Raw genomic sequence first — 26,205 nt, forward strand, 5'->3', positions numbered from 1 at the left:
CCCTCCCCTTCTTCCTTCCTCTGTGTACGTGACTACCATGTATTTCCTGTTCCTCCCTCTGCCCCTTGCTCTCACAGTGTTGGGCGATTCTAGAATGAGACTCTCACAGTCATGGTTAAAAACCCTGTTTTCCTTCCAAGTTCTCATCTGCTCTGGGGTGAGGCGGGAGGTACAATAATGGAAAGAACCCTGTGCTGCATCACTGAGCAAGGACACACCACCAGCTTGCTGTGTGACTTTGGAAAATTACTTAACCCTTCTGAGCGACCCCATCCTAGGCTGGCAAATCAGAGAGCTGGATAACTGGCTTCTAAAACCCCTTGCGGCTATAATTCTGGTTTTCAGGAGCTGTAACCTCAATGTACAACTCGATGTTATGGAGCTGTCTGGGGTCACTAACCAGGAGGTCACTCACAGACTGCTGAGACTGCCAGGAGGTCAGCAGAAACCAGTTATACGGTTTAATAGTTGCTGGCTTCCCGAAAGCCTGCGTAGCTGAAGAGCTGAGATCCTCGCAGACTCCAGAGCATCTGAGATGCTCTCACCAAGGAGGGAGGAGGAAGACCAAGAACTACAGGAACCCCTATGCTCCAAAAAACTCCATTCGTTTCTAGACTGTTCTTTGCATCGCTACAAAACCTACACAGGTTTGGATTCGATTGGATATAGAATTTGGGGGAGCTTTTCTCTTCTCTGCCAGAGCTGTTTATGTGGAACTTTTCTGCCAATATACAGATACCCCCTCCGCCCAGAGTTCACACAATGAATGCATGGCTAGGTCAGGAGGGAGTCTCAGAAGACTTAACAACAAATTAGCAACTTTAGTGGGAGTGGGGGTTGTCAGGGAAGGTACAGAACCAGGACACTGAGGCAGGTGGAGGCTGGGGGAGGCTGGCAGCTCTCAGGAGCTTGTGACATCTCTCCATAGACTCTCCACTCTAACCCAGTTCCTGTGGACGACACAGCAAGGGTGGGAGAGGGGGGCTGACACTGGGGTGACAGTGTCCAGGAAGGAGCCAGCGGAGAGTCCTCCTTTCCTTCAGTGTTCCACCACTGAGCCCCCCATCAACCTACAGAGCCTCCAGGAAAACCCGCTTTCATTGTCTGGCTCTGCTGAAGCTGTAACCTAAATAATTCACTCACCCATCTCTCTCTGAGCATTAGGAGGAAAACAAACCCAGCCCCAGCCCTGAGCTCAGGTTTTCTTGGTACAGAGGGTGAGCCAGGAGGCTGTGAGGCCATCCCAGGCCTTCAATGTCCCCTGGGAAGGGTGACCAAACACCTAAAATGGGCACCAATGTGTTCCTTCCACCCCTAGAGCTAAAGATGGCGTTGACAATTCTGTAATGTGTTTACAAACAAAACAAAACAAAACAACAAAACAAAGAATGAGTCCTGGAGACTTAGTACATCCCCAGCCTCCACTCTTCAGTGTTGAAGGAGCCCATGGCAGCCATTGGTGTTTCCATGGTGACCCTGGCCTGTGTCACCTTGCTACAAGCAGAGACTGACAGAGGCCTGCCTTCGAAAGATAACATTACTGATCATCTCATTTAACAAAAACCAAAAACATGTACTGAGGTGGGGTGATATCAGAGTCTTAGTCAAATGCCTTGGGAAACAGGCACCGAGACTCCGGCACAAACTATCACTGATTTGCCATCTCAGGGACCGTCATCCAGGCTGGTCTCTAACATACACTTCTTAAGGCCCTGATAACAAGAGTAAGCCAGCATGCTACTCCCAAGCCATCTAGGAGGCCAGCCTGATTGTGAAGAGCTTCAACGTTGGGCTGTCCTCTGGCCTGCCCCTCTGCCCTCTAGCAGGTGCCTATGAAGGGGGAGGGCTGAAGCTCCTGGAAGCAAGCAGTCAGAGGGGTGATAGCTCACACTGCTTCTGCAGCCACTGGGCTGAGTGACCTCTGGGCTGTCATGGGGTCTGTTTGGATTTGGAGGACAGAGAAGCTATCTCTCACTCACTCTCTCTCTCTCTCTCTCTCTCTCTCTCTCTCTCTCTCTCTCTCTCTCTCTCTCTCTCTGTGTGTGTGTGTGTGTGTGTGTGTGTATTTTAAGTTTTTTAGATGGAAGATGAGTGACCTCAACTGAAATGCTAGTGGTCAAAGTCCCATCTCCCAAGAATCACGTTGCTGCTATCCAGACAGTGTTTGCTGGGTATCACTGTTTAAAGTTTCCATGTAAGGCCTAGGTTGGATCTCAACATCTGAGTTTTGGAAACCCAAGCTGTGAGATCTTGGGCAAATCATCTCATCCCTCTCTGTGTCTCAGTTTTCTTATCCATTAAAACAAGCAACCAAATGCCGGAAGTTCAGGTGTGTGTGTGTGGGGGATGATTCTGACTGAGGTCCTTCCATCCCATGGACAGCAAACCCTGCCTCCACAGAGCTGAGCTGAAGACCTCTTCATCTTTACTGTTTAGTACTGGCTTGACATCAGGGAACAGTTCCTCTCACATCTTAGCATCTTGCTGGGGTGCAGGTTTGATGGGAAGGCCAGGTTGGAAAGGTACAGGTATGACCTCATGACTTTGTGTCCTGTGATCAGGGGGATGACTGAAGATCTGTGAAAATTTCATCCAACCCACCCCACCATACCTACTGTAAGAGGCTCAGGAGCCATGGTACCAGACACGTTGAACTGTTTAAATTGTCATCCACTCCCTAACTTGACAAGATTTTCCTTAAGGCTGGGTTTGTGTGTTGACCTTTGTTCATAGGAGAGCACAGGTCTCTCAAGGGTGTGGCCAAAGATCCAAGCATTTCTGCTGAACGGTGTGACTAACAGGGCCCTGGCAGGTCTATGTTACATTTGACATAGACACAAGTCCAGCTAAGTGAGTCCTCCTATCTGCTGTTTGGTGACCCGAGGTCATTCTTTGGTCCAGGGCTCAGTCAAGGCTGTCCCGCCTAACCCACGACCTCCGAGAGTTATCGTGTGACCTAGAAAGCAAATTATCAGGTAGAAGAATGTTTGAGAAAGCAATAGGAAACCAGCCATTGTAGTGTGCCAGAGAGTCCCAGCATAGGCAAGTCACCTAGAGGTCACTGCTGCCACTCTCCTAAAGCAAGCCATCCAAACTGGGCACCCATGGCCTGGTGGCCCATGCTGACCCCAGTCAGACAAGCCTCACTGCCATTTGTTTCTGAGTCAGCACACAAATAGCAAAGGCAGTGACCTGCCTTTCAGAGAGCTGTAAGAGTATATGGCAAATGTCCCTGGCTCTGTGATAGGTCTCACTTTGCAAGTCTTAATAAACATTTTCAGAATGACTGTCCTCCTTCCCTGCCTACGGACTGGCTGACTGGCTTTTAGTCAGCCAACTGCCTCCCTTAAGTTTTGTGTATATGAGTATTGTGTCTACGTGAACATCTGTGCACCACATGTGTGTCTAGTGTCTAAGGAGGCCATAAGAGGGTCTTGGATCCTTTAGGACTGTGTTATAGATAGCACTGAGCTGCCATGTAGGTGCTGGAAATTGCACCTGGCTCTTCCGCAAAAGCCAAAAAGTGCTCCTAACCACTGAGCTACCTCTCCAGCCCCGCAAGCCTTTTCCTACTGTAGCTCCCGGTGTTGTGTGTTTTATAAAACCTTCCACCTTCCTTAGAACTGTAGAAGTGGTTTGCTCTGTCCGTTAGCCTGCTTACTGCGCATGGTGGGGCTAGGGGCGGGGACATTGCCTTGGCTTGCTGGGAAATGTCACTCACTTGCACAGATGATGGCGGCAGATGGCATACAACTAATTAGCCACGGCACACACGGAACTGCTAAAGCGTTTGATAAAATTTTAATTGCCCCTTGTGTTGTGGGGCAGGCAGCAAGCTGTGACGATAATAATCTTCTTAGGTGCTGTCACTGAGGACACAGCAATCTGACTAGAGGGGGGCAGTCAGTGCAGAGTAGAAGTAGGAGGGGTAAGAGTGGCGTAGGGGACAGGGGACAGTCTGTGGCGAGGTGGCAGGCAAAGTGGTTAGAGCTTCTGGAATTCAGACAGAAGGATAAATTCCTCCCTGGATGGTCTAGGTCATTTCCTCAGCTCTCTACATTCTCTCCCCTTAATTGTTTGTTTGTTCTGTTTTGTTTTGACACAGGTCTCCTGTAGCCCAGGCTAGGCTTGACCTCCTGATCTTGCTCCTGAGTGTTGGGATTACAGATGCCTGCCTCTGCCCTGCTCCATTTTGTTTTAAAAGGCCTGGTATTTTCCAGGAGTAAACCCATGGGAAGCAAAGAGGAGAAAGCCAAGGCAGCGGCCACCATTGGTGGCAGTGCCTATGAGACAGTCTAGAAAGTGATTCACCAGCCCACCTATTGACATTGCCATCCTGGCCCTCTGACCCTCCAAGGCTCGGCCCCTGTGCTACCCCAGGTGAAGGAGGAACAGGAGGGGACGATAGCCCGTCCATCTCAATACCTTGGTGGTTTTGACCTTGTGTCCGATGCTGCAGCTCCACCCTGACAGGTCTGGGAGCACCTTACACTCCTCCCCCAGCAGGCAGGGCTCCATCTGACACCACCACTTCTGCAGGACGATGGAGGCTGTGGGGTAGGAGGCAGGCGTGGCTCTAAGTTCTGGGAGCACAGCACTGGTCACAGCTGGTCTGTGAATGAGACGTGCCTTCCCACAAACCACAGGTTCTCTTTGCCACCCCCCCCCCGTCCTCCCCCTACTCTGGGCGGTCCGAGGAGGCAGCACTGTACTTAGGCTGCGGACTGGGGTCTATCCCAGCCAACTTCACCACTGCGTCACACCAAAGGGGGAGGAGGGCATCGAGCTAGGTGGCAGAAGCTGACTCTGGGGCAGCTGTTGTTAGCACAGAGGTACCGGCTTTAGTTCCCTCCCGAGTGTATATGAGTTAGTATCCAAGCCACATCCAGGCACAAACAGGTGTGAGCTAGTGAGCACGGGCATGGTGACGATCCGGATGCCTCCAGAGGGTGAGAACACAAGTGTGCACAGAAAGGAAGGAAAGTGGGTGTGTGGTGTCAGGGATCACGTGTTCCACACGGAGCAGGTTGATAAAAACAGGCTTGTGGAAGAGGACCTCCCTAGAGGAGCTGGTTTGAGGGGATGGGCCAGGTGGAAGGTATGTATATGGCCTGTAACAAGAGCTTTCTTCCTCTATGACACAGGGCGGGCCATGTCTGCCCTCTCCTCCAAGACGATTCTCCATCACTTGAGATAGATAAGGTGGCTATGAAACTAGATCCTCAGCAGATGTCAAGGCCTAAATGGACTTTCTTATCTCTGCTCTGCCCAGGGCCTGGCCTCTCACTCACCGTCCACGCAGGAGGGCTCTGCTCTTGTAGTGCCAGCCACCTGGCCAGAAAGGCAGGAGCATTTGACCGTCTGGGAGCGCTCCTCAATGCGGTTCCGGTTGCAGCAGCGATGGGCCGCAATCACTTCGCAGGTGCCCTGCTTCACTAGGACTGGTGGGGCCAACCGTTATAAGATCAGGGGACCCAGGCCTCCACCCCTGCCCTCCGCCCTCCCTCCTCCTTATTCATGGGAAAGTCATTCACGAGCTATCCAGTCTTAGGACTGCAACTCAGTGGTAGTGTTTTCTAGCATAGAGGTGAAGGCTGGGATCATACTTACCTTCAAAACACAAAACACACACACACACACACACACAGAGAGAGAGAGAGAGAGAGAGAGAGAGAGAGAGAGGAACAGATGAAACTTTCCTGTTACCCACACCCCCCTGAGGCTATGCTCATGACTCTTTGAAAGCTGGAGTTCCACACCAGCCCCCACCTTCCACTTTCTCAGGGTGAGGGCAAGGGCCCCAGAGCTTACAATGCGTGGGGGAGGATCATCCGCTTACAGAGGCTTTAGCCATCCCAGAAGGAAAACCCCAGAATTAGGGCAGGAGACTAGACTTAAGCCTCCCACCCAAAGGCCTCACTGCAGAGCACCTTCCCCCTGGAAGAGATGGTCCCAGTGGGTTTTCCCAGGCTTCTCTAGACTGGCTATTGGAAGAGGACAGTTTGCTGGGTAATGACTCTAGGAGTCACATCTGCAGATTGTACTCTGCCCCAGAGATCTGCCTGTTTTGTGAGATGGGCTGAGGTGCCTTCTAGCTCTGCAGACATCCTATAAAACCCCTTCCCTCATCTCACCCCCTTCCCCAAACCTGTAGATGTTGGAGGCTGAAAGGAAGCAGAGGCCAGACGTGTCCACAGCCAGGCTAGGCACAGTGCTAGCACCCAGCTGCCGGGGCTCCAGTTGCTGGTGGACCTCTCAGCCATTCTGTGGAGGGAATTCCATACCCTTCTTAGCTCAAAGCAGAGGCTCCCTCTGTTCCCGAACTCAGTCCCTTCTCCATGCCATGCTCTAGAGGCCCACAGTTAAGCAGGATGCATACCTCGTCTCCAGGCAGCTAGTGGCCAGGCGCAATGTCACTGTAGGATGTGATCACTGGTAAAGAAGGATCAAGGGACAGGAAGGGGGATCCTGTGGAGGAGACGTTTAAAAGATTCCAAGAGTAAATTAAAAGGCTGTGCCATGAACTGGACAAGGACGCTGACTCCCATTTTTTGAGTTTTTGACTCAAACACTTTACTTGCGTGCTCTTGGTGATATCCCAGTACACAGAGGCTGCTATTATCCATCTTACAAATAAAGCTCCAAAAGTCTAGATACAACCCACACAGCCATCAGTAGAGGGTTGAGCACCCCATGGAAATCTGAAAAGGTAGTTCCCCCGATGGCTAGGAACACAGGACAGAGCCGAGCACAGAGAAAAACCAAAGCCACCGAGGAACTCTGTGATGACATATGCAATAGTCTCTTCTGAGAAACCAGTCTCACAGGAGGGAAGAAGAGCAACAAGTTGGGGGTGCGGACACAGTGAACACACGGTGTGTGTGAGGGAGAGGGAGTGTGTATTGCTTAATATGTATACACCAGCTCCACCATTGAGAAAGGACATTTTTTTTGCTTGGCTAGAAGTTGTAAGAAGGAAGATGAATTATCCACCCCCCCCCCAATTTCTTTCTTTTGCATGCTTGAATTTCAAATTATGGGTGTGTAGTAGCAGTCCAATTCAACCGGAGCACAATTTGAATTTTTAAAAGAAAGGAATAAAGGCTTGTCATGGTGACAAGTATAATCCTAACAATGGCACATCGCTCATCGGAAGTTTGAGGCTAGCCTGATCTAAATAGTGAGTTCCAAGCCTAGCCAGGGCTACATAGGAAGACCCAGTCCCAAACAAACAAACAAACAAACACACACAAAGCACTGGGCCCAGGGGGATGGCTCAGTAAGAGGACTCTGAGTAAAGCATGAGAACACCAACACAGATATAAAAAGCTAGACAATGTAAAAAGATTGCTGGGTTGCCCCTAGAGGCAGATTCAGTGAAAGGCCCTGCCTGAACAGAGTAGGGTGGCAAGGGACAGAGCTGCGTGTCTCTATCAAACAAGCCTCCTCTGGCTTTCACACGGATGCATACACACATACATCATGCACACACATGAAAACAAATAAACAAATACATGAAAGAAATGCCTCCCCTACCCTCCTTGCCAAAGGCTGGCTGTCATGGGACAAGACCCAGAAGCCTGCCCTAGGCCCACATGTTCTCATTCTCCTTCCTTCTGTGAACCAAATAAGGCCTCAAACATCTGTACCAGAGGGTGGGTAAGAACCAGAGGGAAACCAGAAAAATAGAAGCACGAAGCTGAGAGAGAAACTAGCCACAGAAGGGGACAGAAGGAGCCCCAGTATGCCACAGGTCTTAGAGGTCACGGGTTAGCCTGGTCACTGTCCCCAGCAATTGATAACTCAGTTCTAGGAATACCAGGGACCAAAGTGAAGGATATATAGCTGCTTCTTTGGAAGGGCTGTCTGTCTACTCCTCGATTCCCATCTCCAAATGTCTCACTCACCGTTCCTGGGGGCTTTAGGCCTCTGACTGTTCATCTGCTGGTCTCAGACTCACCTCATCTGGATAAGTAGGGAGCAATGTGGGGGTTGTTCAGAATAGAGAGAGGCCAGACCCTGGGAGGGGCTAAGAGAAAGCTTGGAAGAGAGTAAGAGAATGGGCCAAGCAGTAAAGAACTCCAGCTTGGGCTGTTCCCATGGCAAAGGCAATCGTCTCTGCTCTGGGAAGCTGTCCCTGCTCCGTACCCTCCTCCCAGAGACTATAGAGATCTGTGGGGCACTGGCCTGAGAAGAGTGGGTGGGCTTTCTCTTAGGAGTGAAGCAGGGGTGGGAGGGTCCAATTGGTGCTGTCACCTCTCTGATCTTGGGACAGAGCTAGGGTCAGAGAAGGGTGCAGAATCGGCCAGCTTTATCCCAGAGAGACCCCTGGGGAAGAATCCTCAGGGCTCTAGGTTATCTCCACCTCTAACCTCATGAGCCTTGCCTCCTGGGCTCTTCTGGAACGGGCTTAATTCTGCTGCCGCCCCTCAGTCCTACTACAGAGGGCTAGCCTAACTGTGCAACAGGTCTCTGCTTCAGTGCACAACCCACAAGAGCTTCTGCATTCTCTGCCCAAGTCCTCTTCTCAATCAGTCTCCAGCGAGAAATAAAACGGAAGCACACTGGCCAGTGATCTCAGGGCTAAGGTGAGGCTGAAAGAGCAACCTCCATATCACAAGAGGTCAACAAGGACCTTTGATCTTGTTTTTGTGTACCTCTGTCACCTCCTTACTCTTACTCCTGGTACCCACCTGCTCCACAGCAGTGGCCCCTGGTTCAATCTTCTGGCCTGAGGTCCTCGCTGCTTTTGAGCTTGGCATCTAGACTCCTAAAAGCGGGCTCTCCGCGGTAGTGGCCAGCTTAGGTGTTGTCTGGTTCTGAGCTATGTCCGCGATAGATCAGAACTAAGTTGTTGCGCCCGAGGAGAGCAGGGGCTCTGGCCAAGCCGGAGTCCCCAACTTGGAGCACCTGGATTCTCTGGGTTAGGACCCACCAGTTCTGCGGGGTTAGGCCAGGTCCTCCGGAGCTTTCGGTCTGCAGGCCGAGGAGCGCGCAGCGGCTTGACTGGGAGTCGTTCCTGTTGCTCCAGCCCTTGCGGGCACCGACGCCTTCTTGAGAGAGTGGGGGCGCTCCGCGGGAAACCTGGACACAGCTAGTCCGCAGCGGCCTCTTGTGGCGCAGGGCGAGTCAGGAACAGAAGCCCACTGACTGTTTTCATGAACAGTTCCTTGGGCAAAACACATTAATCAGAGCAGGTCACTAAAACTTCTAGGAGTATGGCGCCTAGTCCAGTGGTTAAGAGAGATAGGTGGTATCCTGGGGAGCGGGTGAGCGTTGGGGCTGGGAGTAGTATTTACCTAGACCAGCTGTTATTTAAATCCGAGCTCATTAAATCTTAAGACTCAGTTCTTCAGACCACTTATAGCGATTCACACCTTATAATCTCAGAATTTGGGAGACAAGGCAGGAGATAAATTCGAGATCCTATCTAAAACAAACAAATAAACAAACATACAAATAACAATAAAACCCAAGCCAAACCAAACCACCCCCTAAACCCGAACAAAGAAAAGCACAGTAGGGGTAGGCGATAGGAAGGTTTGAAGTTGTCTGAAGGTTTGAGGAAGTTTGGTCTAAGTGGTTTACACACGGTTCTAGACCAGCTAGGGATACTTAGCCAGACTATGTTTTAAAAGCAAAGAAAGAGAATAGGCAGTGGTGTGTGCACGTGTGTTCGCGAGCGTGCCTGTGTATCCAGTTCTTTGTTAGTACAGTCAACTGTTATCTAAGGTGCTTCCCAGGCACTAAAAGCAGACCACAGTATTGGAAGATTCTCACAGTATTTTGGCTTTTGTTTTGTTTTTACACAGGCTGACACCCAGGAGGGATAGTAAATACTCCCAGCACAGAAGTGCTACCCCCTACCTGAGAGGACTAAAGGCAGTACCAGGGTGGAGAACCAGGCTGGAGGGCTTCAAGTGACTGCTGAGTGGCCCCGTGGATGATGGGTATGACTCTCATCTTGGAAACCAAATCTGGGGCTCCTAGTATCTTCATCATAGAGAGACTCAATAGTCCCAATTCCAAAAATATGGCAGGTTCGTGTTTTGGATTCATTAGACACTTGAGGGTAGAAGTGTGTTGTGAATCTGCCTCTTCACTGGAGAGGTGTTTGCACCTGTTAGAGTAAGGAAGCTTTGGGGATGTGATAGTGTGGGAGAAACAAAGAAGCCTTGTTCCGGGTTCTGAGCATATAAGCCTGACACAAGGAGTGTGGCTCTTCCCTGTCTTTCTCTCTCCCTCCCTGGATCTCTCTGTCTAGGGTGCTGAGAATTGAACTCAGGCCGTCAGGCTTGGCAGTGAACACTTTTGCCTGCTAAGTCATTCCCCCTACCTCTTTAAGACAAAGTTTTGTAGCCTTGGCTAGCCTGGACTTCACTATGTAGCTCAGGCTAGCCACTAACTTGTGATCATCCTGTCTCTACCTCTGCCTCCTGGGATTACAGATGTGTACCACCACATAGTTTGTTCTGAGAAGGTCCTGTCCCCCCACACCCCTCCTGTTCTCCTTTGTAATGGAAGAATGTCGTTCAGCTCCCAGCAAGGGACCCATCTCAAAAAAGTGCTTTTCCAGCCTCCTCCCCCTTGCTTTCCCTCTCTATTGCCTCAGGGAGAGGTCCTTTTACCAGGTGTGGGAATGGCTGATGGTCTGGAAATGGGAATGGGGTTCAGAAGCATGCGAGCCCTCGAGTTTGGTTATGGGTGGGAGCCAGAGTGGTTCTGGAGTTCAGGGTTATCACTGACCATTAACTGGCGCTGGAGTCCAGGGGTCAGTAGATCCTAGATCTGTGGCCCGTCTTTGCAGTCACACCGTGGATGCTGTGAAGAGCCTGGACGCTGGGCGACATTGAAAGGTGATAGGTAAACTGACCCAGAAACACTGAATAATAAAGCTAAAGCTCACTTTTCCCCTCTCCAGTCTTTGGCTTCCCACTGACACTATGCCATTTATCAGACAGTTGGCTTCAGTTTTTCTCAAACAGGAAAAAAAAACACCCGAGTCTGATTTTCATCAATCCACCCCACCTCCACCCTGGTGATTTCATTTTTCCTCTTCCCTGACCTTCCCCCCCCCCCAAACAAAACAAAACAAAACCTCAGACATAGTCACAGCAAGTCTGTGTACTTTGAATGACCACTGTGAAATTTTTTATTTAGAAGTGGTCGAGAAAGGAGGCACAGGTTAGCCCAGATTATAACCAGGAAGCACCGAGATGGATGCTTTGAGGTGGAGTCTCAGGTAAGAACGGGGAGTCTGTGGTTCCCTCAAGGAAGGTCCTTGACTTCTATTAAACTGTTTGTTGGGGATAGATGAAGGAGCGGGTAGTGATCAACTCTCAAAGCCCAAGTATAAGGACAGAATTCTTTCTGAGTCCGGACAGTAATCCGGAAGAGAAAACAGAAAACAGCCCATCTGTGCTGGGTCCAAATAGTAGGCTTTCCTGCGACCCAGACAAGCTTTCCGCCTGGCCTTTGCCGCCCCCTGGCGGTAGCCAGAGAACTTGCTCAGCATCCCTTTTCTGCTTGCAACCTCAGAGGGTATTTAGGAGTCCCACTCCCTTCTGCGCCCCTTTTTCCAATCAGGAGAAACCAGTATTTGTAACAGGTTCTGATATGGGTATGAATCGCTAAGAGGCTGTGTGAATGTTAGGCAAGTAAAAGAACAGGAGACTGTCTACGCTTTCATCTGTAAAATGGGTGTGTAGCTCACCTTGCGTTGTTGGTGTAATAACCTAATGGTTAGAACGTGTCTTACTGTGCAGCAAGCCCTCAGTAATCATATTTATTTATTATGTCCTTAGCCTTACTAACTGGCCAGGAGAAGTCTAAGTATGAGGGGACGGTTCTGGTAAAGTGGGATGGAAATGACAATTGTTCTCTCGAACGGGGATGTGTCTTTTAGAGAGAATAGTGCCTTTAGGTGCCTGGCAGCCGCCTGCGGTGCCTGGTTAGCACTGCGACTCACACTAGCTCTCTCTGCTCTCGATTCAGCAGCCCTAACCCGAAGTGTTGTCACACCAAGCCCTTCACACCCAAGAGGATGTTTCGCTCTGAAGTCATGAGCTCCATAACTCTCCATGCGGGTTGGCCCATCCCGAACGGAGCGCGAGGAGGTTGCATCTCCCACCCTCGTCATAATGGGCAAATTCTAGCGGATTAGATCTAGCGGAAGTCTAACCTACAGTACGACTGAATTGTTTCCTTCGTTCCGCTTTTTTCCTACAACTGGCCCTTCCCCTCTGACACTCTAGCGGGACAAAGCAGGGATGCCGAGGAGAAGAGGCGAGGAGCGGGTGGGACCGTTCTCGGGTGGCCCCGGGAAGTTTGTCAAGGACCAAGAGTGGGCACCGCCCACCTGGAGCCCTAGGGGCGGGGTCTCTCCGGGGGCGGGGCCACGGCCGAGGGCGGGGCACGGAGGCAGCATGCTAAACCGGGTGCGCTCGGCTGTGGCGCACCTGGTGAGCTCGAGTGGCACTTCTTCCCAGCGCTCCAAGACCCCAGATCTGCCCAAAGCTACCTCAGCGCCTCCCGCCGCCACAGAAACGCCTAAGAGCCCCGGATCGAAACCTGGGAACGAGGTCGACGCGCCCCAGAAGACCGCGGAGACTCCAGTGAGCTTCTCTCGACCCACCTTTCTGCAGCTGAGCCCTGGGGGTCTGCGACGCGCCGACGACCACGCAGGCCGGGCTGTGCAAAGCCCCCCGGACACCGGTCGCCGCCTGCCCTGGAGCACAGGCTATGCCGAGTGAGCGCCCCCGCGGCTCCCAGATGAGGATGGCACTTCCATTCCCTCAGGAGACGCATCCCGGCTGCTGGGATGCGTCCCCCGCCGCAGGACGCTCAGGGAACCATCCCAGGAACCTGCACCCCTCCCAGCCATCTCCCGGAAGGGGTGCAACCTCCACAACCATCTTCAGGACCTTACCCACCCTCCCCCTCACAGGCTCAGGACAGTCCCCTCCCAGGGAGGGCGCAGGGAGCACTACCGAGGATGAGTTGGCGGGTTCCCCAGTCACGGCCCGCGGTTCACAGGCTAAGGGAAGGGAGGTTTGAGATGGACTAGTTCCCTTTGCCAAGGAGATCGCGGGTGGAAAGACTCGCTCACCCGCTTCCTGGCCCCAGCGCCCCAGTTCCCTGTCCTTCTTACAGGTCCCCTCCCCCTCCATACCCAGAAATAGCCTGCGACACCAGAAGGACTCTGGCTTCCCGGGCGGGGGAGGGGTCCGCCCGCAGAGCGCGAGGACTCCCTTTGGTTGTGGGTCTGTAGACAGGTGCTGGTTGGGCACGAGCCCAAGAGGCAGCGTGCTCTCAGAACTAGTAGTATATTTTAAAATCATCTCTAGGGAAAGCCAAGCCAAGCCACGCCACCAGGAAGATGGGGGCACTGAGGTCGTGGATGGAGGTGGTGGGTAGCCCCGCTCCTCTCTTAGCTTTCCACGTAGAAGGGGTTTGTAACTAAGAGATTCCTGCCCAGTCCAGGTGATTCTACATACCGGATTTGGGCCTGAGCAGTTCCCCACTCTAAGACCGGAACTTTCATTAGGTCGTTTTAGGATGAGGGTGAATGTGCCCATGAAGGTGAATGTGCCTATGAATCACTGTCTGAGCTTGTTGAGATTGGAGATGGGATGTAGAATTTTGACTGGCAGTGGAGTAAAACTTACTGTTCCTGTCTGGCCACACCCCCCCCAGCACCAGGAAGCTTCTTTTGCCAAGGATGGAGGAACTGAGGCAGGCAGTTACTGTTGCGGGCCTTTCTATGAGGCTGTACATTCTGCCACCAGACAGTACTTCTTGCTGACCCTGCCTTCTCCTCTTCCCTTCTGGCTTGGAGCCCAGGCAGCTGTGACCTTTTTCAGTTTGGCCAGCAAGCAGGAGAGGATGTGTGTGTGTGTGTGTGTGAGTCTAAGGTAGGGGTTATTCCAGGACCTAGCCTGTGTCTAACCTGGTGTGGGACACTCTGGCCTGGCAGGGTCATCAATGCTGGCAAGAGCAGGCACAATGAGGACCAGGCTTGCTGTGAGGTCGTGTATGTGGAAAGCCGGAGGAGCATTACAGGGGCCTCCAGGGAGCCTAGCCATAACCAGGTAACATTTCATCACCCTCCTGAACCTCCAGAGATGTAGGATGCCACTCCCCAGGGGTCTCTGGCATTAGTCCTAAATTGGAGAAGTATAGAGGTTCTCCCACTGCCACAGAAGCCTTAAGTAGTGCTAGGAAAGTTTACTCTTCCATTTCATATGTGGCTGCTCATGTACTTATGGGTGATTTAACTAATCAGTACTGATCTTTGCATTCTTCAGTTTTTGAGCTTGGCTCCTCTTTTCTCCTGACACAGTAGGCTGTGCATGAATAAGTGAATAAATCTAAACTGCCTTAATAACACACTCAGGTCTCCCTTGTGATGTTTATATGGGTGCTTACAGGATTGTTCTACCCTGTCACCCTCCGTCCCTACTGACTTTGTAACTTTTTCTTCACCAGGGATTCAGCTTCTACTACTGGGGCCTGTTTGATGGGCACGCTGGTGGCGGAGCAGCTGAGATGGCCTCTCGGCTCCTGCATCGCCACATCCGGGAACAGCTAAAGGACCTAGTAGAAATACTTCAGGACCCCTTGCCACCTCCCCTCTGTCTCCCATCCACTCCGGGAACCCCAGGAGTCTCTAGTTCTTCACAGTTGGTTAGCCCTCAGTCCTGGACTCCGCAGAAGGAAGTGACCCATGACAGCCTGGTAGTAGGGGCCATTGAGAACGCCTTCCAGCTCATGGTGAGTGGGTGGCTCGTGCCAATAATGTGCTAAGTAGGCACTCTAGACAACATGGTGGGGTGGAGGTGGGTGGGTGAACTTGGTTCTGTTACCCTATGTGGTCCTCTTCCACCCTGGCCTGGGAAGGCATGGAGAAGGGCAGGAAACAGAGTTACAGGTTTTTCCATTCCCTCGACCCTTCCTCATCTGGTAGGATGAACAGATGGCTCGGGAGCGGCGTGGCCACCAAGTGGAAGGGGGCTGCTGTGCACTGGTTGTGGTGTACCTGCTAGGCAAGATGTATGTGGCTAATGCAGGTGACAGCAGGTGAGTGGGAAGAAGGCTTTGGGTGGTGGGTTAAGTATTAAAGACTGGAGTGATCAGTAAGACAGTGGATATAAGGAAAGGTTGGACATATATCCACAGGGAATGGAGAGATGAGGACCCAGACAAGGAATCATCAGGTTCATTATGGGGAGGGTGTGGTCCTCCTGCGTGGAATTCTCCACTCAGACTGGGAGAACCAGGTCCAAATCTTCCTGTCTCTGGGCAGGGCCATCATTGTCCGGAATGGTGAAATCATTCCAATGTCTCGAGAGTTCACACCAGAGACAGAGCGCCAGCGTCTTCAGCTGCTTGTGAGTAGGGGCTAAAGTTCCTATCCCCAGTCTTTCCTCTCAAGCCTCTCAAAGCTTTTCACTGGGAAGGGGCCGTGTGGACTGTGGGGTGCTGGGTGAGCTGCAGGGATGATATAGCAGGAAGGAGCCCAGGTTGTCTTTGTAGCTCCAGGAAGGAGGTAGAATCAGAGGTGGGGGGGGGGGTGAGAATAACAAAGGCTTTAGCAAGAGAGTTATCTTAGTGTGGTCTCTATCAGGATTACCTGGGGATGAATCCTAGCTTGCTAATGTGTTACCTCTGACAAGCCGCTTACTCAAGGTTCATGCTTCACTAGCCTTTGTGCGGTGAGGGGTGAGCCAGTTCATTCATATTGATATTAGAGGAGTGTGTGGCTTGCAGTAAAATTTAAGGATCTGTTATAATTTAACAACTATTATGTCATATCAGGGTGTGATATGAATGAAATGGCCTCTCTTCCGTCTGGCCCCTCCCAACCCTCAGGGCTTCCTGAAACCAGAACTACTGGGCAATGAGTTCACCCACCTTGAGTTTCCCCGAAGAGTTCAGCCCAAGGAACTAGGGCAGAGGATGCTGTACAGGGACCAGAATATGACTGGCTGGTAACTTCCCTCAGAGCTGGGGCCGTTCCCATGGCAAAGCAACCAGTCCTTCACCAGCAGTAAGGTGGAAGCTGGAGGCTGGGTCAAGCTGGAAGTTGGGAAAGATGTGGAAGGGGTTGTGGGGGATTTGCTGTTCTTAGGGGTAGGGGTTGTGCCACCTGGGTGATGCCTCCTCTACTTCTCTCTCCTCAGGGCCTACAAAAAGATTGAGCTGGAGGATCTCAGGTTTCCTCTGGTCTGTGGGGAGGGCAAAAAGGTAAAACCCTGAGTAGGAGTGGGAGAGGGCAGGGAGACCCATCACAGCTTGTCCAGGGAGGTGGAGGTTTCACAAAACAGTAGGTGTGGGAGGAGCCTATGGTCTCAGTGAGTCTGAGAGAGGAACTAAACGGCAGCATTCTTTCTCACTTTCTCAGGCCCGGGTAATGGCTACCATTGGGGTGACACGGGGCTTGGGAGACCACAACCTTAAGGTCTGCAGTTCTACTCTGCCCATCAAGCCTTTCCTCTCCTGCTTTCCTGAAGTGAGCATGCCTTCTTTCCTCTAGGAGGCTCTGACTGGCTTTTTTACCCAGGGCCCTCTTAACATCGCAGGCCTCCCTCTCTGCCTACTAGGTACGAGTGTATGATCTGACCCAGTATGAACACTGTCCAGATGATGTGCTGGTCCTGGGAACAGATGGCTTGTGGGATGTGACCAATGACTCTGAGGTAGCTGCCACTGTGGACAGGGTGCTGTCAACCTATGAGCCCAATGATCCCAGCAGGTAGGGAGTGGCCTGGCAAGGTGTCAGGGGGAGGGGCAGTCCTGGTGAAGGAAGGGGCAAAGGGAGACAAAGCTCGGAGACCCACATATGGGCCTGTGTATCTGTCTTCTCATACATGTATTGGTACATGAATGTACACATGTACTCCTGGCAGGTATACGGCCCTGGCCCAAGCTCTGGTCCTGGGGGCCCGGGGAATCCCCCGGGACCGTGGCTGGCGTCTCCCAAACAACAAGCTGGGTTCCGGGGATGACATCTCGGTCTTCGTCATCCCCCTGGGAGGGCCAGGCAGCAGTTACTCCTGATGGGCTCGGCCCTGTCCCTCTCACTGCCACCTCAGCCTCTTCACTGTCACCCTTCTCCAGCCCAAACATGGAAGTTGTGTCCCTTGAGTGGCCATTTGATAAACAGATGCCCACTAGATCCAAAATTACAGCAACTGGAAATAAACCAGATGGATAAACGTTGTGTGTCATTTGTGTGTCATTATTTGCTTTGACCAGAACCTGAAAAGCAGGCAATGGAAAGAACACCAGAACGTCCCTAAAATGTGGCTTGCCCAGATTCTTCTGCTGTCCCCTTTTCCTACTCCACACACTTGCCACAAGTGTCCCCATCTGTGGCTTCTTCCATCTGTGGATGTCTGTGAAGTCTGGGTGTCTAGACCAAACCTTTGCTGAGCTTTGAACCCACATATGCCAGCTGTCTCCCAAGCCATCTCCTCTTCAGAACTCTGGTGCTCCCAGTCCACACACCTTAAACCAAATTCACAATTTCCCCCATGAATAATTCTCCTGTTTCATCCTGTCAGTGGGCACCCTCATGGCTGCTCAGTTTAGTAACCCAGCAGCTGATCACACCTGGCTTATGTGTCTTCACAATTCTCAGCTACTTCAGTGAAATGTTCCAGGAAATCAGCTGTCTACATGATGGTCTATACAATGTAGCCGAGCTGTGTTTATGTATATAGGCTTACTGCTAGTCACACAATGATGAAGTTCTCTAGCAACAATTCCCATAACATCTCTACTAAGGGATGTGTGGCCATACTGTTGACTATGAGATCTTTCATATTTACCTTTATTTCTGCCTTCCTCATCACCACATGAGCTCTTTATTAAACCAGCTTCCTAACCTCAGTGACTCATTGTTACACCTTGAACAGAACAGAACTAAGGTTAAAATCCTGAGCATGGCATCTTGGAACCTTCCTAATGTGATCCAACTACTGTTTCCTTTTCTAGCTTTACCATCCTCATTCCTCCAAAATCTGTGACTTGTCATAGCTCCAACTTATTTGATATCTCACACTACCTTTTCCTGATTGTTTCATCTGTTCTCCAGGACTGAGTAGGCTACAGCCCCTGGATGCTGCCAGGGCGAATTACCTCTAGAATTATCCCTGTCTAGAGGAGGAGCCAATGGGAAGTAGCTATTAAGAGCAGGGGCTCTTTGTCTTTTTTTTTTTTTAATATTTTTTTAATTTCATGCACATTGGTGTTTTGCCTGCATGTATGTCTGTATGAGGGTGTTGGAACTGGAGTTATATAGGCAGCTGTGAGCTGCTGTGTTCACGTGAGTGCTGGGAACTGAACTGAGGTCCTCTGGAAGAGAAGCCAGTGCTTTTAACCACGAGCAATCGATCTCCCCAGCCTCAAGAGCAGGGACTCTAAGTCTGAGTGTTTTGACCCCCCAAACACTGTAACTTCTCTGAGCCTCCATGTCTCAGTAAGATGTGGATAACAACACTACCTGGTAAGAACTAAAGGGTGTGGGTGGGGTGGGCAGAGTTCAAGTGATAAAGCTTCAAGAACTTTTAACTATCTTTGAGTGTCTGTCTGTGTTCATTAGACTATAAGTTTGTTTATTTTTATTTCTTTGGTTCAAGATAGGGTTTCTTTGTGTAGCCTTGGCTGTCCTAAAACTAGCTTGTAGACCAGGATAGCCTCAAACTCACAGATGTCTCCCGGGTGTCGGGATTAAAGGCATGTGCCACCACTGCCTGGCTACACTGTAAGTTATCCGAAGGCAGAGTTTCATGGTTAGTACACAGCTTTCAGTTCATGCTCAACCAATGTTTACTGAAAGCATTCAGAGGCCTTGTGGCCAACACGCCCTTCACCTCAGTTATCAGATGTATGGCTGGTACTTCTAATCCTGAGTGAGTGCTTACGTATGTGTCTGCCTGGATTTGAAACGGTTTTACTCCACAGCCAATGTTGGCCTGGAGTTTGTGGCAACTCTGCTGAGGTTACAGGCAGGAACCCCCTGCCCAGCTGCACCTGCAGTAGACTCCACTGGACATGCATTTGTTCTGGCAAATCTTTGTTGGGACCTATGATGAGCAGAGGTTGGTTGGAGCAGGGGCATGGCAGGCAATAGAGAGCCATCACCTGCCTGGGAGCCCCGACTGTAAATTTGACTGATTGTCTATATGTGTATATATATGTGTGTGTGTGTATATATATATATATATATATATATATATATATATATATATATATATATATATACACATTTTATTTTATTTGTGACAGTGTCTCAAGGTAGCCCAGGATGGCCTGGAACTAATTCATAGAGATGCACCTACCTTTGCTTTTTATGTGTTATCATGGGTCACCTCACTGTAAATTCCTGATGTCACAAATCATGGAGAAGCTACTTCTCTGGGCTTCACTTTCTTTACAGGCAAAAGGGAACAGGCTAACTTATTCCAGAGTAGAGACCTGTGTGTTTAAAGGATCCAGCACAAGCATGTAAAATATTAGTAGACTTCCTCATACACCCACTTCTTTGGCCCTTTATAAGGAAGGAGATATACGATCAGGTAAGTAACAGGTCAGACTGAGATCAACAACACAACAATACAATAGGAGTATGAGGTCAGTTTCCAGTTGAGGACACGGAAGCACTTCCAGGAGTGTGCTCCTAACAGGACGTAGGGAAATTCCCGGCAAAGGAAGGAAGGGACTTGTAAGGCGATGGTGGCTGAGGACTGCAGATCACAAAAGGCCTCCAAGGCTCTGTAAAGCGTTACGTTGCACTTAACTGCAGTGATTCCTAGAGAAGAGAGTGGGCAGCTTCTGCTAACCCGTCCCCTCGGTCATGGCTAGGGTGTAGGAGATACAGGAGCATCGAGGGCAGCTTGGCCACGCGAGGGCAGCAGTGGCCCTCGCTGACCCCACCCTGGGAGCCTCTCAACTTTCCCGAAGCGGGTCCGCCCCCCATGGGTTGGAAGTGGGGCAGAGGCCGAGTCCTGCGGGGTCTCACCGGTCCGCTCACCACCCAGCAATCTAGACATCTCTAGGCACGGTCTCTGCAGCTCCAGCCCCACGCCCCATGCCGGGTCCTGAGCGGAGGTGACCTGCGGCTGCCCGGGGTTGGGAGCGGAGGCGGGCCAAGCTAAGGGCCGCCCCAGTCGACCCCCCTTCTCTTGACGGCCCCGCCCCGAGCGGTGCTGGAGAGTGGGGCGGGGCCCGGGTCAGTCTCTGCCTCCGGCACCGGCCGCGCAGCTGGAGGCGGCGGAGCAGAAGGTACCGGGCCCCTTCTGGTGGGTGGCGAGGCATCGTGTGAACTGACCCGGAGGAGAGCACTTAACCGGGTCCGGGATCGCTCCGGGAGCGACTCAGGCGGGGGTTCCGGGCGGGGCATGAAAGAGCTCCCAGAGCTGCGGGGCAGGCACTCGCCTCCTGAGCTCTCGAACCAGAGCCCAGAGACTTTTCCCTTTCTGAGTCTTGCCTTTCCGGACCTCCTTAGCTGGGCCAGAGACATACTTGGATCTCCGTGAGCGACTCTACCCAGACGCTCCAGTTCCGGGCGTAGAGTAAGGTACAGGGCCTCGGGCTGGCTAGGGGTGGGAGTTCTGGCCTGGGATGGGGGAATGGCGGGAATAGGGGCGGGATGTGACCATTGGGGGCTACCACTGCTTGGCGGGTCTGGACACCGCCCTAGACGGGTTTTGGAGCTGATCTGAGCTAAGAGGTTGAGTAGACTAGGAAAGATCCTGCTCCTCTGTTGTGTATGTGAAGGGAGGGGGAAAAAAGAATAAAACACCTCAATCCACAACTCTCCCTCCCTTTTGGGAGGTTTGGGAGTGTTAGGGGGTTGGGCAGAAAGCTGGGGCCCAGCTCTTTCTTCATTTCTGGCTTTAAAGCTAAGGAAAAGGGAAAAGGTGTTGCCTGAAAAGTGAGTCCTCGCTTGATCTCAAGGGAGCAGAGTACAAAGGCCTGTTAGATCACCTGGAAAAATCTGGAGAATAAGAAGGGCTAGTGTCTTGTCCCAGGGAAGGTCCCAGAACGTGCCCCGTGTGACGTTACCTTGTCTCTCTTAGGGTTAGTGGGGCACTTCCTCCGGAGCCATCTTTCACGGGGAGTGTTAGCCAGACCATGCCATTTTGGCCTTGGGCCTAATGTCCTGGTTTGGCCTGAGTCCCCAATTCTTCTAGCCTAAGCAGAGCCTAGATGCAAAATCTTCTGAGCTGGGGGCTATAACCCAGCCACGAAGTTCGGGCCTCTGCCTCCCACCATTAGATGCTCAGTCGCCTTGCTGCTATGGGACAGCTGTGGCACATGCATGGGGATGTGACTAGTGCTTAGTATTGTCCTCACTCTCCGTCTACACTGCCTACCCTGGGTTGGAGCTGTCTCAGCCACCCTGTATACTCTCAGCTAGACTGGTTGAATTCATGGTAGTTGGAAGAAATCCTGTGGGTTTCCCGGGTATACCTCTCAGCTCTCACTTTTGAAGGAGAATTCCGCAGAGTGAATGCCTTCTTCCTAGTCTTTTGGGGGTCCTAGGGAAAACCCCTTGAGGTGGGGGGTGGTAAGTGTGGCTGTGCATACTCAGCTCCTATAAATTCTCTGTGACTAATGTCCTCTTCCCTCACATCCCGCTGTGCGTGTGTGCTTGTGTGTGTGTGTTTAGGGAGGGAGGAGAATCAGCCTGGGGCTCCTAAAAGGCAGGGTTTGAGCTGGTGGTATGTAGGAAGTGAAGGAGTTCAGCGGAGCCAGACAGGATATGGGACTGAAAGGAAAAGCCAAGTTTGGGGCTGAGATCAGGTTACTGTCCCCTTCTTAACTGCTCCCTGCCTGGTCAAAGCTTAGACCGATCCTCTCCAGTCTTTTCTTTTGAGGCTCCTCCCAGCCCAGGCTCTAGCCCCTCCCCCACAGCCTTCCCTGCGTGTCTACTTTAGAGCTGTCTGGCACTATCCCTCCCAGGCTATGTCAGCCTAGAGACTTAACTGACCTGGTCAGCTCCCCCTGATATGAACTACTTGTCCATGTGTGCTGGGGTGCAGGACACATAAACTCTGAGAAGCTGACTCCTTACCTTGAGTCACAGGGAGGCGCCTGCAAGGCCTAAGGGTCATGAGGAGAAAGGGGCTGTTCCGGAGAGTGGGTGGGTGGAGGTGATTCCCAAGTGGGTTTAGCTCAGTCACAGCAATGCTGTGATAGATGTGTGGCTCCCCACAGTGTGGTCATTGTCCCCTGTCAGGGGCTGAGTGACTGAGTGTGGCTGCCAGGCCCAGGAAGGGGGGGTTGGGAAGGGAAGGCTGCCTGCCCATGACTGCCAGGACTGAGCTTTCTTTGTGTGACTTGAGACTTTGGGGAAGAGATGGGGTGGGTCAGGAAAGCCAGTCTACCTCTTCCACTGTCCTCTGGCTTAGCTTCTTTGCTTCTGGTCTCACCTGTGAAGTGCCATGTAGGTGAGCTGAGCTGGAATCACAAAGCCCTGCTTTGAGAGCTATCCCTACATTTTGTCTAAACCTTGACAGAAGTAGAAAACCGAGGCTCAGTGAGGTTTAGACAAAGTGTTGGGACAGCTCTTAAAGCAGGGCTTTGTGATTCCGTCTCAGGTAATCATGCTTGCTTAGCAAGCAAGCACCTTTGCCCACTGAGCCTCTCACAGATCCCTCCCGCATGATTACCTGAGTTTGATTCCAGGAACCTATGCAAAGGTAGGCTGACTACACAGTTGTTCTTTGACCGCCACATGCTTATGTGCCTCCTGAAAGAAAGACTTTGTCACTTTGTTTTCAAATGGGAAGGCCACCATCTACCTAACAGGCAGCTAGCTGGAGACCTGAAGATTTTTCTCAAAATGCCTAAGAAAGTATGTGTGTCCAGGGAGAGACACCTAGGGGCTCTTAGGGGGCTCTACAAGTGTTCCTTGCTTTTTCCGAACACCTGTAGCTGGCTTTTTTTTTTTTTTTTTTTTTTTGTGACCAGGCAGGCATGACTGCTCTTGAGGGACAATCTATGGTTATTAATGCTGTCAAAATCCTGGGAATAAATAAAACCAATAAGTGAGGCAGATAAAGCTAGGTCTTTAGGCGGCACACCTGAGCATTTCTCTGGGTCCTGTACTCCTCCTGATCAGTTCTAATGCATCTAGAAAGACCAGCATTTCAAGGTCTTTTGCCTGCAGGATTGGCTCTTGGCTAGGAGGGGGTGGACTAGAGAAGTGTTTTTGGGTTCACTGGTTCACCCCTCCTCAGATCCCCACTGTCCTCTTGCCTGCCAGTTTCAGCCATGGCCGCAATCCGAAAGAAGCTGGTGATTGTGGGTGATGGTGCCTGTGGGAAGACCTGCCTCCTCATCGTCTTCAGCAAAGATCAGTTTCCAGAAGTCTACGTCCCTACTGTCTTTGAGAACTACATAGCAGACATCGAAGTGGACGGCAAGCAGGTGAACGCCATGAATCGCCTGCTTTCCTGAGAACCCTGTCCCCCCCAGTCACTTGGGCCCATGGATGTCCTTCTTTCTTACCACCCATGGGCACCCATTTCCCTGGAACCAGCATTAGTTTGGCAGTGAAACTGTAGCCCTAGAAAACCTGGATGTATTATCTGGTTCGACCACATACTGGCTCTGGAATCTGAGCCAAGTCCCTTTGGCCTCTGGGCTTAACCTCTCCCTGCTGTAAAATGTGAACGAGGGCAAGGCCTTCCCCCAGAGTGTTGACCTAAGAACTAAATGCGGCTTACAGTGGCAATACACACTGCACAAGGACCAAGCCCATCCTAAATTTTTAAGTTAAGTGTATCATTGGTTTTATGACTGGTCAGTACAACTCAGCACATAGCTAGTGGGAAGATGTTCAGCTAGTTTATAGGACAAGTGATTTCAGAGGGCCTCAAGGTGGTAGGGTTGGGGCCCTCAGGCAAGCTACTCAATAGCTCCGTGTGTTAGGTGGAGCTGGCGCTGTGGGACACAGCAGGGCAAGAAGACTATGATCGCCTGCGGCCTCTCTCCTACCCGGACACTGACGTCATTCTCATGTGTTTCTCCATCGACAGTCCTGACAGCCTAGGTAAGACTTTGGAGGGACTGAGAGCATTTGGTACCTGCCATCTTCAGAGGCTGTGGAGGAGGAGGAGTCTTGGGAGCATCTAGGTCCTGCAAGTCTCCTTTGCTATGGAGACAGTAGCTCTTGGGGAGGAGGTGGACACAGGTATCCATTACAAGGGGCTGAGCTATGTAAGGTACAGCCTGCTCAGTAGACTTCATGGCTGCTATCGAAGACCAGGCTTCTGTAGTTACGTGAGTACATCTACACATTTTGGGTATATCTCTACAGAAAATATTCCTGAGAAGTGGACCCCGGAGGTGAAGCACTTTTGTCCCAATGTGCCCATCATCCTAGTAGGGAATAAAAAGGACCTGAGGCAAGATGAGCACACCAGGAGAGAGCTGGCCAAGATGAAACAGGTGGGTGGGGCAGCACCAGAGGTGAGGGAGGGGGAGGGAAGGCGGGCAGGCAGGTGCGTGGATGCTCACCTCCTGCTGTTCTGTTTGGAATGTTGGGAGGAACTAGAACGGTCCTCCAGTAACTGAAGTGTCAGAGAATTCACATGCCCAAGGGTGCTTGTTTTTTTTTTTTTTTACGGGTGGGGCTACTAAAGATGATAAATAAACCATCCTCATCCACTTGCTAAAATGAGGGTGTGGGAGCTGTGCTTTAGAGTCCCCGGGGGAGGGAGGGCACCATACGTGGCTGGAAGAAGGCTCAAAGGGGTAAGTACTCATAGACTTGCTGAACGACTCTAGCCAGTGGACTGTTTTATTTAGAGGAAGGTAAGAAGGTAGGCTATCTTGGGAGGTGAATTAAGATTTTAACTGGGGACAGATGTGTGTGTGTTAAAGTATCCTGGTAGTTATGTAGTTATGTAGGATGGACTAGAGCAGCGACTCTCAGCCTGTGGATCTTGACCCCTTTGGGGTTGCATGTCAGATATTCTGCATATTAGGTATTTACATCATGATTCACAACAGTAGAAAAACTATAGTCATGAGGTAGCAACAAAAATCACTTTATAGTTGGGGGAGGTGCAATCCCCACAACATGAGGAACTGTATTAAAGGGGTTGCAGTGTTAGGGAGGCTGAGAACCACTGCACTAGAGAAGAGGAAGGACAGAGGTCAGTAGGGCGGTAGGCACTTGTTCACTGTAGGGGCAAAGCTGGGTGGGGGGGAGGGAACATCAGAATTCTGAAATGGCAACCTGCGTCTTATGTCCCCAGCCTGGAAACTGTCCAAGAGCTGGACCTAGGAATTTTGCAGGGCCAGTCTGGAGGATGCTCAGTCACCCCTTCTTTTGACCCTGTATCTTGTCTCATCAGGAGCCGGTTCGATCTGAGGAAGGCCGGGACATGGCAAACAGGATCAGTGCCTTCGGCTACCTTGAGTGCTCAGCCAAGACTAAGGAAGGGGTGCGGGAGGTATTTGAAATGGCTACTCGGGCTGGCCTACAGGTCCGGAAGAATAAGCGCCGGAGAGGCTGTCCCATTCTCTGAATTCCCCAAAGCCTCCTCAACCCTCCCACCCTTCCCTTCACAGGGGTACAAATTAGCCCCCCACCATTCCATCCTTGTAGGACTTCATGCTGCCAGTTTCTTTGTTGGTTCCTTTCTGCCCAGGACTGCATGAGTTTCCTCAGCCCCACGTGGGGCTTCCTCCCGGCCTCTGGGAATCAGGCTGGTGCCCTGCCCTTCCTTTGCAGAGCTCCTCCTCCTGATGCGTTGGTCCAGAGGTGGGGCTCTTAGTCCCTTTGGCCTTCCCCATATTACACACCAGCACTTTATATATTTTTGGCTCACAGGAGGAATCTACGGTAGGGACTCGGGTTTCTGCTTTGGGTAGTAGCCTTGTATTTTGACTTTACTTGGTGGGAGGGCAGGCCATGAATAAAGGTCAAAGGTTGCACCATGTGTCTTTCCTGGCCTACCTTGGCTGTGAGCCTGGAGTCTCATCTTTTTCTCTTCATTTCCAAGTTGCTGGCTAGGCTGGGCCCCTGTCTGCAGAGGCCAGGCTGGGGGCGGAGGCAGCAGGGGACAGGGTGGAGTCTAGAGTAAAGGATGAGGTCATGTTTGGCTGACTGCCTGGGTGGGTGAGGGGAGTGGTCTGTACCACTGGCTAAACATAGAAAAGTCTGTGGGTGGTTTCCTTGTCCAC

At 51.4% G+C, this 26,205-nt stretch overlaps 3 protein-coding genes across 6 annotated transcripts; 2 read left to right on the plus strand and 1 right to left on the minus strand.

The window, feature by feature from the left end:
- Positions 1 to 2,250: 2,250 nt before the first annotated feature.
- On the minus strand, positions 2,251 to 10,786 carry TAFA3 (TAFA chemokine like family member 3). The gene is made up of 9 exons (XM_080916327.1): positions 10,747 to 10,786; positions 9,300 to 9,430; positions 8,936 to 9,169; positions 8,694 to 8,824; positions 6,380 to 6,468; positions 6,149 to 6,264; positions 5,292 to 5,441; positions 4,426 to 4,550; positions 2,251 to 2,956 (listed from the first exon to the last, which is right to left on the minus strand). Exons 6-9 carry the CDS (start codon positions 6,261 to 6,263, stop codon positions 2,945 to 2,947), a joined length of 402 nt encoding a protein of 133 aa, XP_080772453.1. The 5' UTR covers position 6,264; positions 6,380 to 6,468; positions 8,694 to 8,824; positions 8,936 to 9,169; positions 9,300 to 9,430; positions 10,747 to 10,786; the 3' UTR covers positions 2,251 to 2,944.
- Positions 10,787 to 12,411: 1,625 nt separating this feature from the next.
- Positions 12,412 to 17,198, plus strand: PPM1J (protein phosphatase, Mg2+/Mn2+ dependent 1J). 2 transcript variants are annotated; one of them, XM_080915501.1, is made up of 10 exons: positions 12,412 to 12,748; positions 13,976 to 14,090; positions 14,488 to 14,772; positions 14,966 to 15,078; positions 15,305 to 15,389; positions 15,871 to 15,989; positions 16,182 to 16,245; positions 16,403 to 16,510; positions 16,602 to 16,753; positions 16,908 to 17,198. In XM_080915501.1, exons 1-10 carry the CDS (start codon positions 12,426 to 12,428, stop codon positions 17,056 to 17,058), a joined length of 1,515 nt encoding a protein of 504 aa, XP_080771627.1. In that variant the 5' UTR covers positions 12,412 to 12,425; the 3' UTR covers positions 17,059 to 17,198. The 2 variants fall into 2 exon arrangements, with proteins under 2 accessions (XP_080771627.1, XP_080771628.1); XM_080915502.1 differs by having other exon boundaries at positions 16,602 to 16,697.
- Positions 17,199 to 20,159: 2,961 nt separating this feature from the next.
- On the plus strand, positions 20,160 to 25,961 carry RHOC (ras homolog family member C). Of its 3 annotated transcripts, none has more exons than XM_080916219.1 (6): positions 20,160 to 20,286; positions 20,510 to 20,576; positions 23,276 to 23,439; positions 23,944 to 24,064; positions 24,332 to 24,462; positions 25,374 to 25,961. In XM_080916219.1, exons 3-6 carry the CDS (start codon positions 23,284 to 23,286, stop codon positions 25,545 to 25,547), a joined length of 582 nt encoding a protein of 193 aa, XP_080772345.1. In that variant the 5' UTR covers positions 20,160 to 20,286; positions 20,510 to 20,576; positions 23,276 to 23,283; the 3' UTR covers positions 25,548 to 25,961. The 3 variants fall into 3 exon arrangements, with proteins under 3 accessions (XP_080772345.1, XP_080772344.1, XP_080772346.1); XM_080916218.1 differs by having other exon boundaries at positions 20,162 to 20,286; positions 20,510 to 20,581; XM_080916220.1 differs by lacking the exon at positions 20,510 to 20,576 and having other exon boundaries at positions 20,253 to 20,286.
- Positions 25,962 to 26,205: the final 244 nt, after the last annotated feature.

Source organism: Micromys minutus (genome assembly GCF_963924665.1).
Source record: "Micromys minutus genome assembly, chromosome: 4".
In the NCBI taxonomy this organism is placed as follows: Eukaryota; Metazoa; Chordata; class Mammalia; order Rodentia; family Muridae; genus Micromys; species Micromys minutus.

Excerpts from the sequence above, each read along its gene's own strand:
- PPM1J (XM_080915501.1), top strand. The coding sequence starts at position 12,426 with ATGCTAAACCGGGTGCGCTCGGCTGTGGCGCACCTGGTGAGCTCGAGT. Across the intron at positions 12,749-13,975 it reads TGGAGCACAGGCTATGCCGA|GGTCATCAATGCTGGCAAGA; the intron begins GTGAGCGCCCCC and ends CTGGCCTGGCAG. Across the intron at positions 15,390-15,870 it reads GCCAGCGTCTTCAGCTGCTT|GGCTTCCTGAAACCAGAACT; the intron begins GTGAGTAGGGGC and ends CCCAACCCTCAG.
- RHOC (XM_080916219.1), top strand. The coding sequence starts at position 23,284 with ATGGCCGCAATCCGAAAGAAGCTGGTGATTGTGGGTGATGGTGCCTGT. Across the intron at positions 23,440-23,943 it reads TCGAAGTGGACGGCAAGCAG|GTGGAGCTGGCGCTGTGGGA; the intron begins GTGAACGCCATG and ends TCCGTGTGTTAG. Across the intron at positions 24,463-25,373 it reads AGCTGGCCAAGATGAAACAG|GAGCCGGTTCGATCTGAGGA; the intron begins GTGGGTGGGGCA and ends TTGTCTCATCAG.
- TAFA3 (XM_080916327.1), bottom strand. The coding sequence starts at position 6,263 with ATGGCTGAGAGGTCCACCAGCAACTGGAGCCCCGGCAGCTGGGTGCTA. Across the intron at positions 5,442-6,148 it reads TCAGCCTCCAACATCTACAG|TCCTAGTGAAGCAGGGCACC; the intron begins GTTTGGGGAAGG and ends TGGCCCCACCAG. Across the intron at positions 4,551-5,291 it reads AGAGCCCTCCTGCGTGGACG|CCTCCATCGTCCTGCAGAAG; the intron begins GTGAGTGAGAGG and ends CCTACCCCACAG.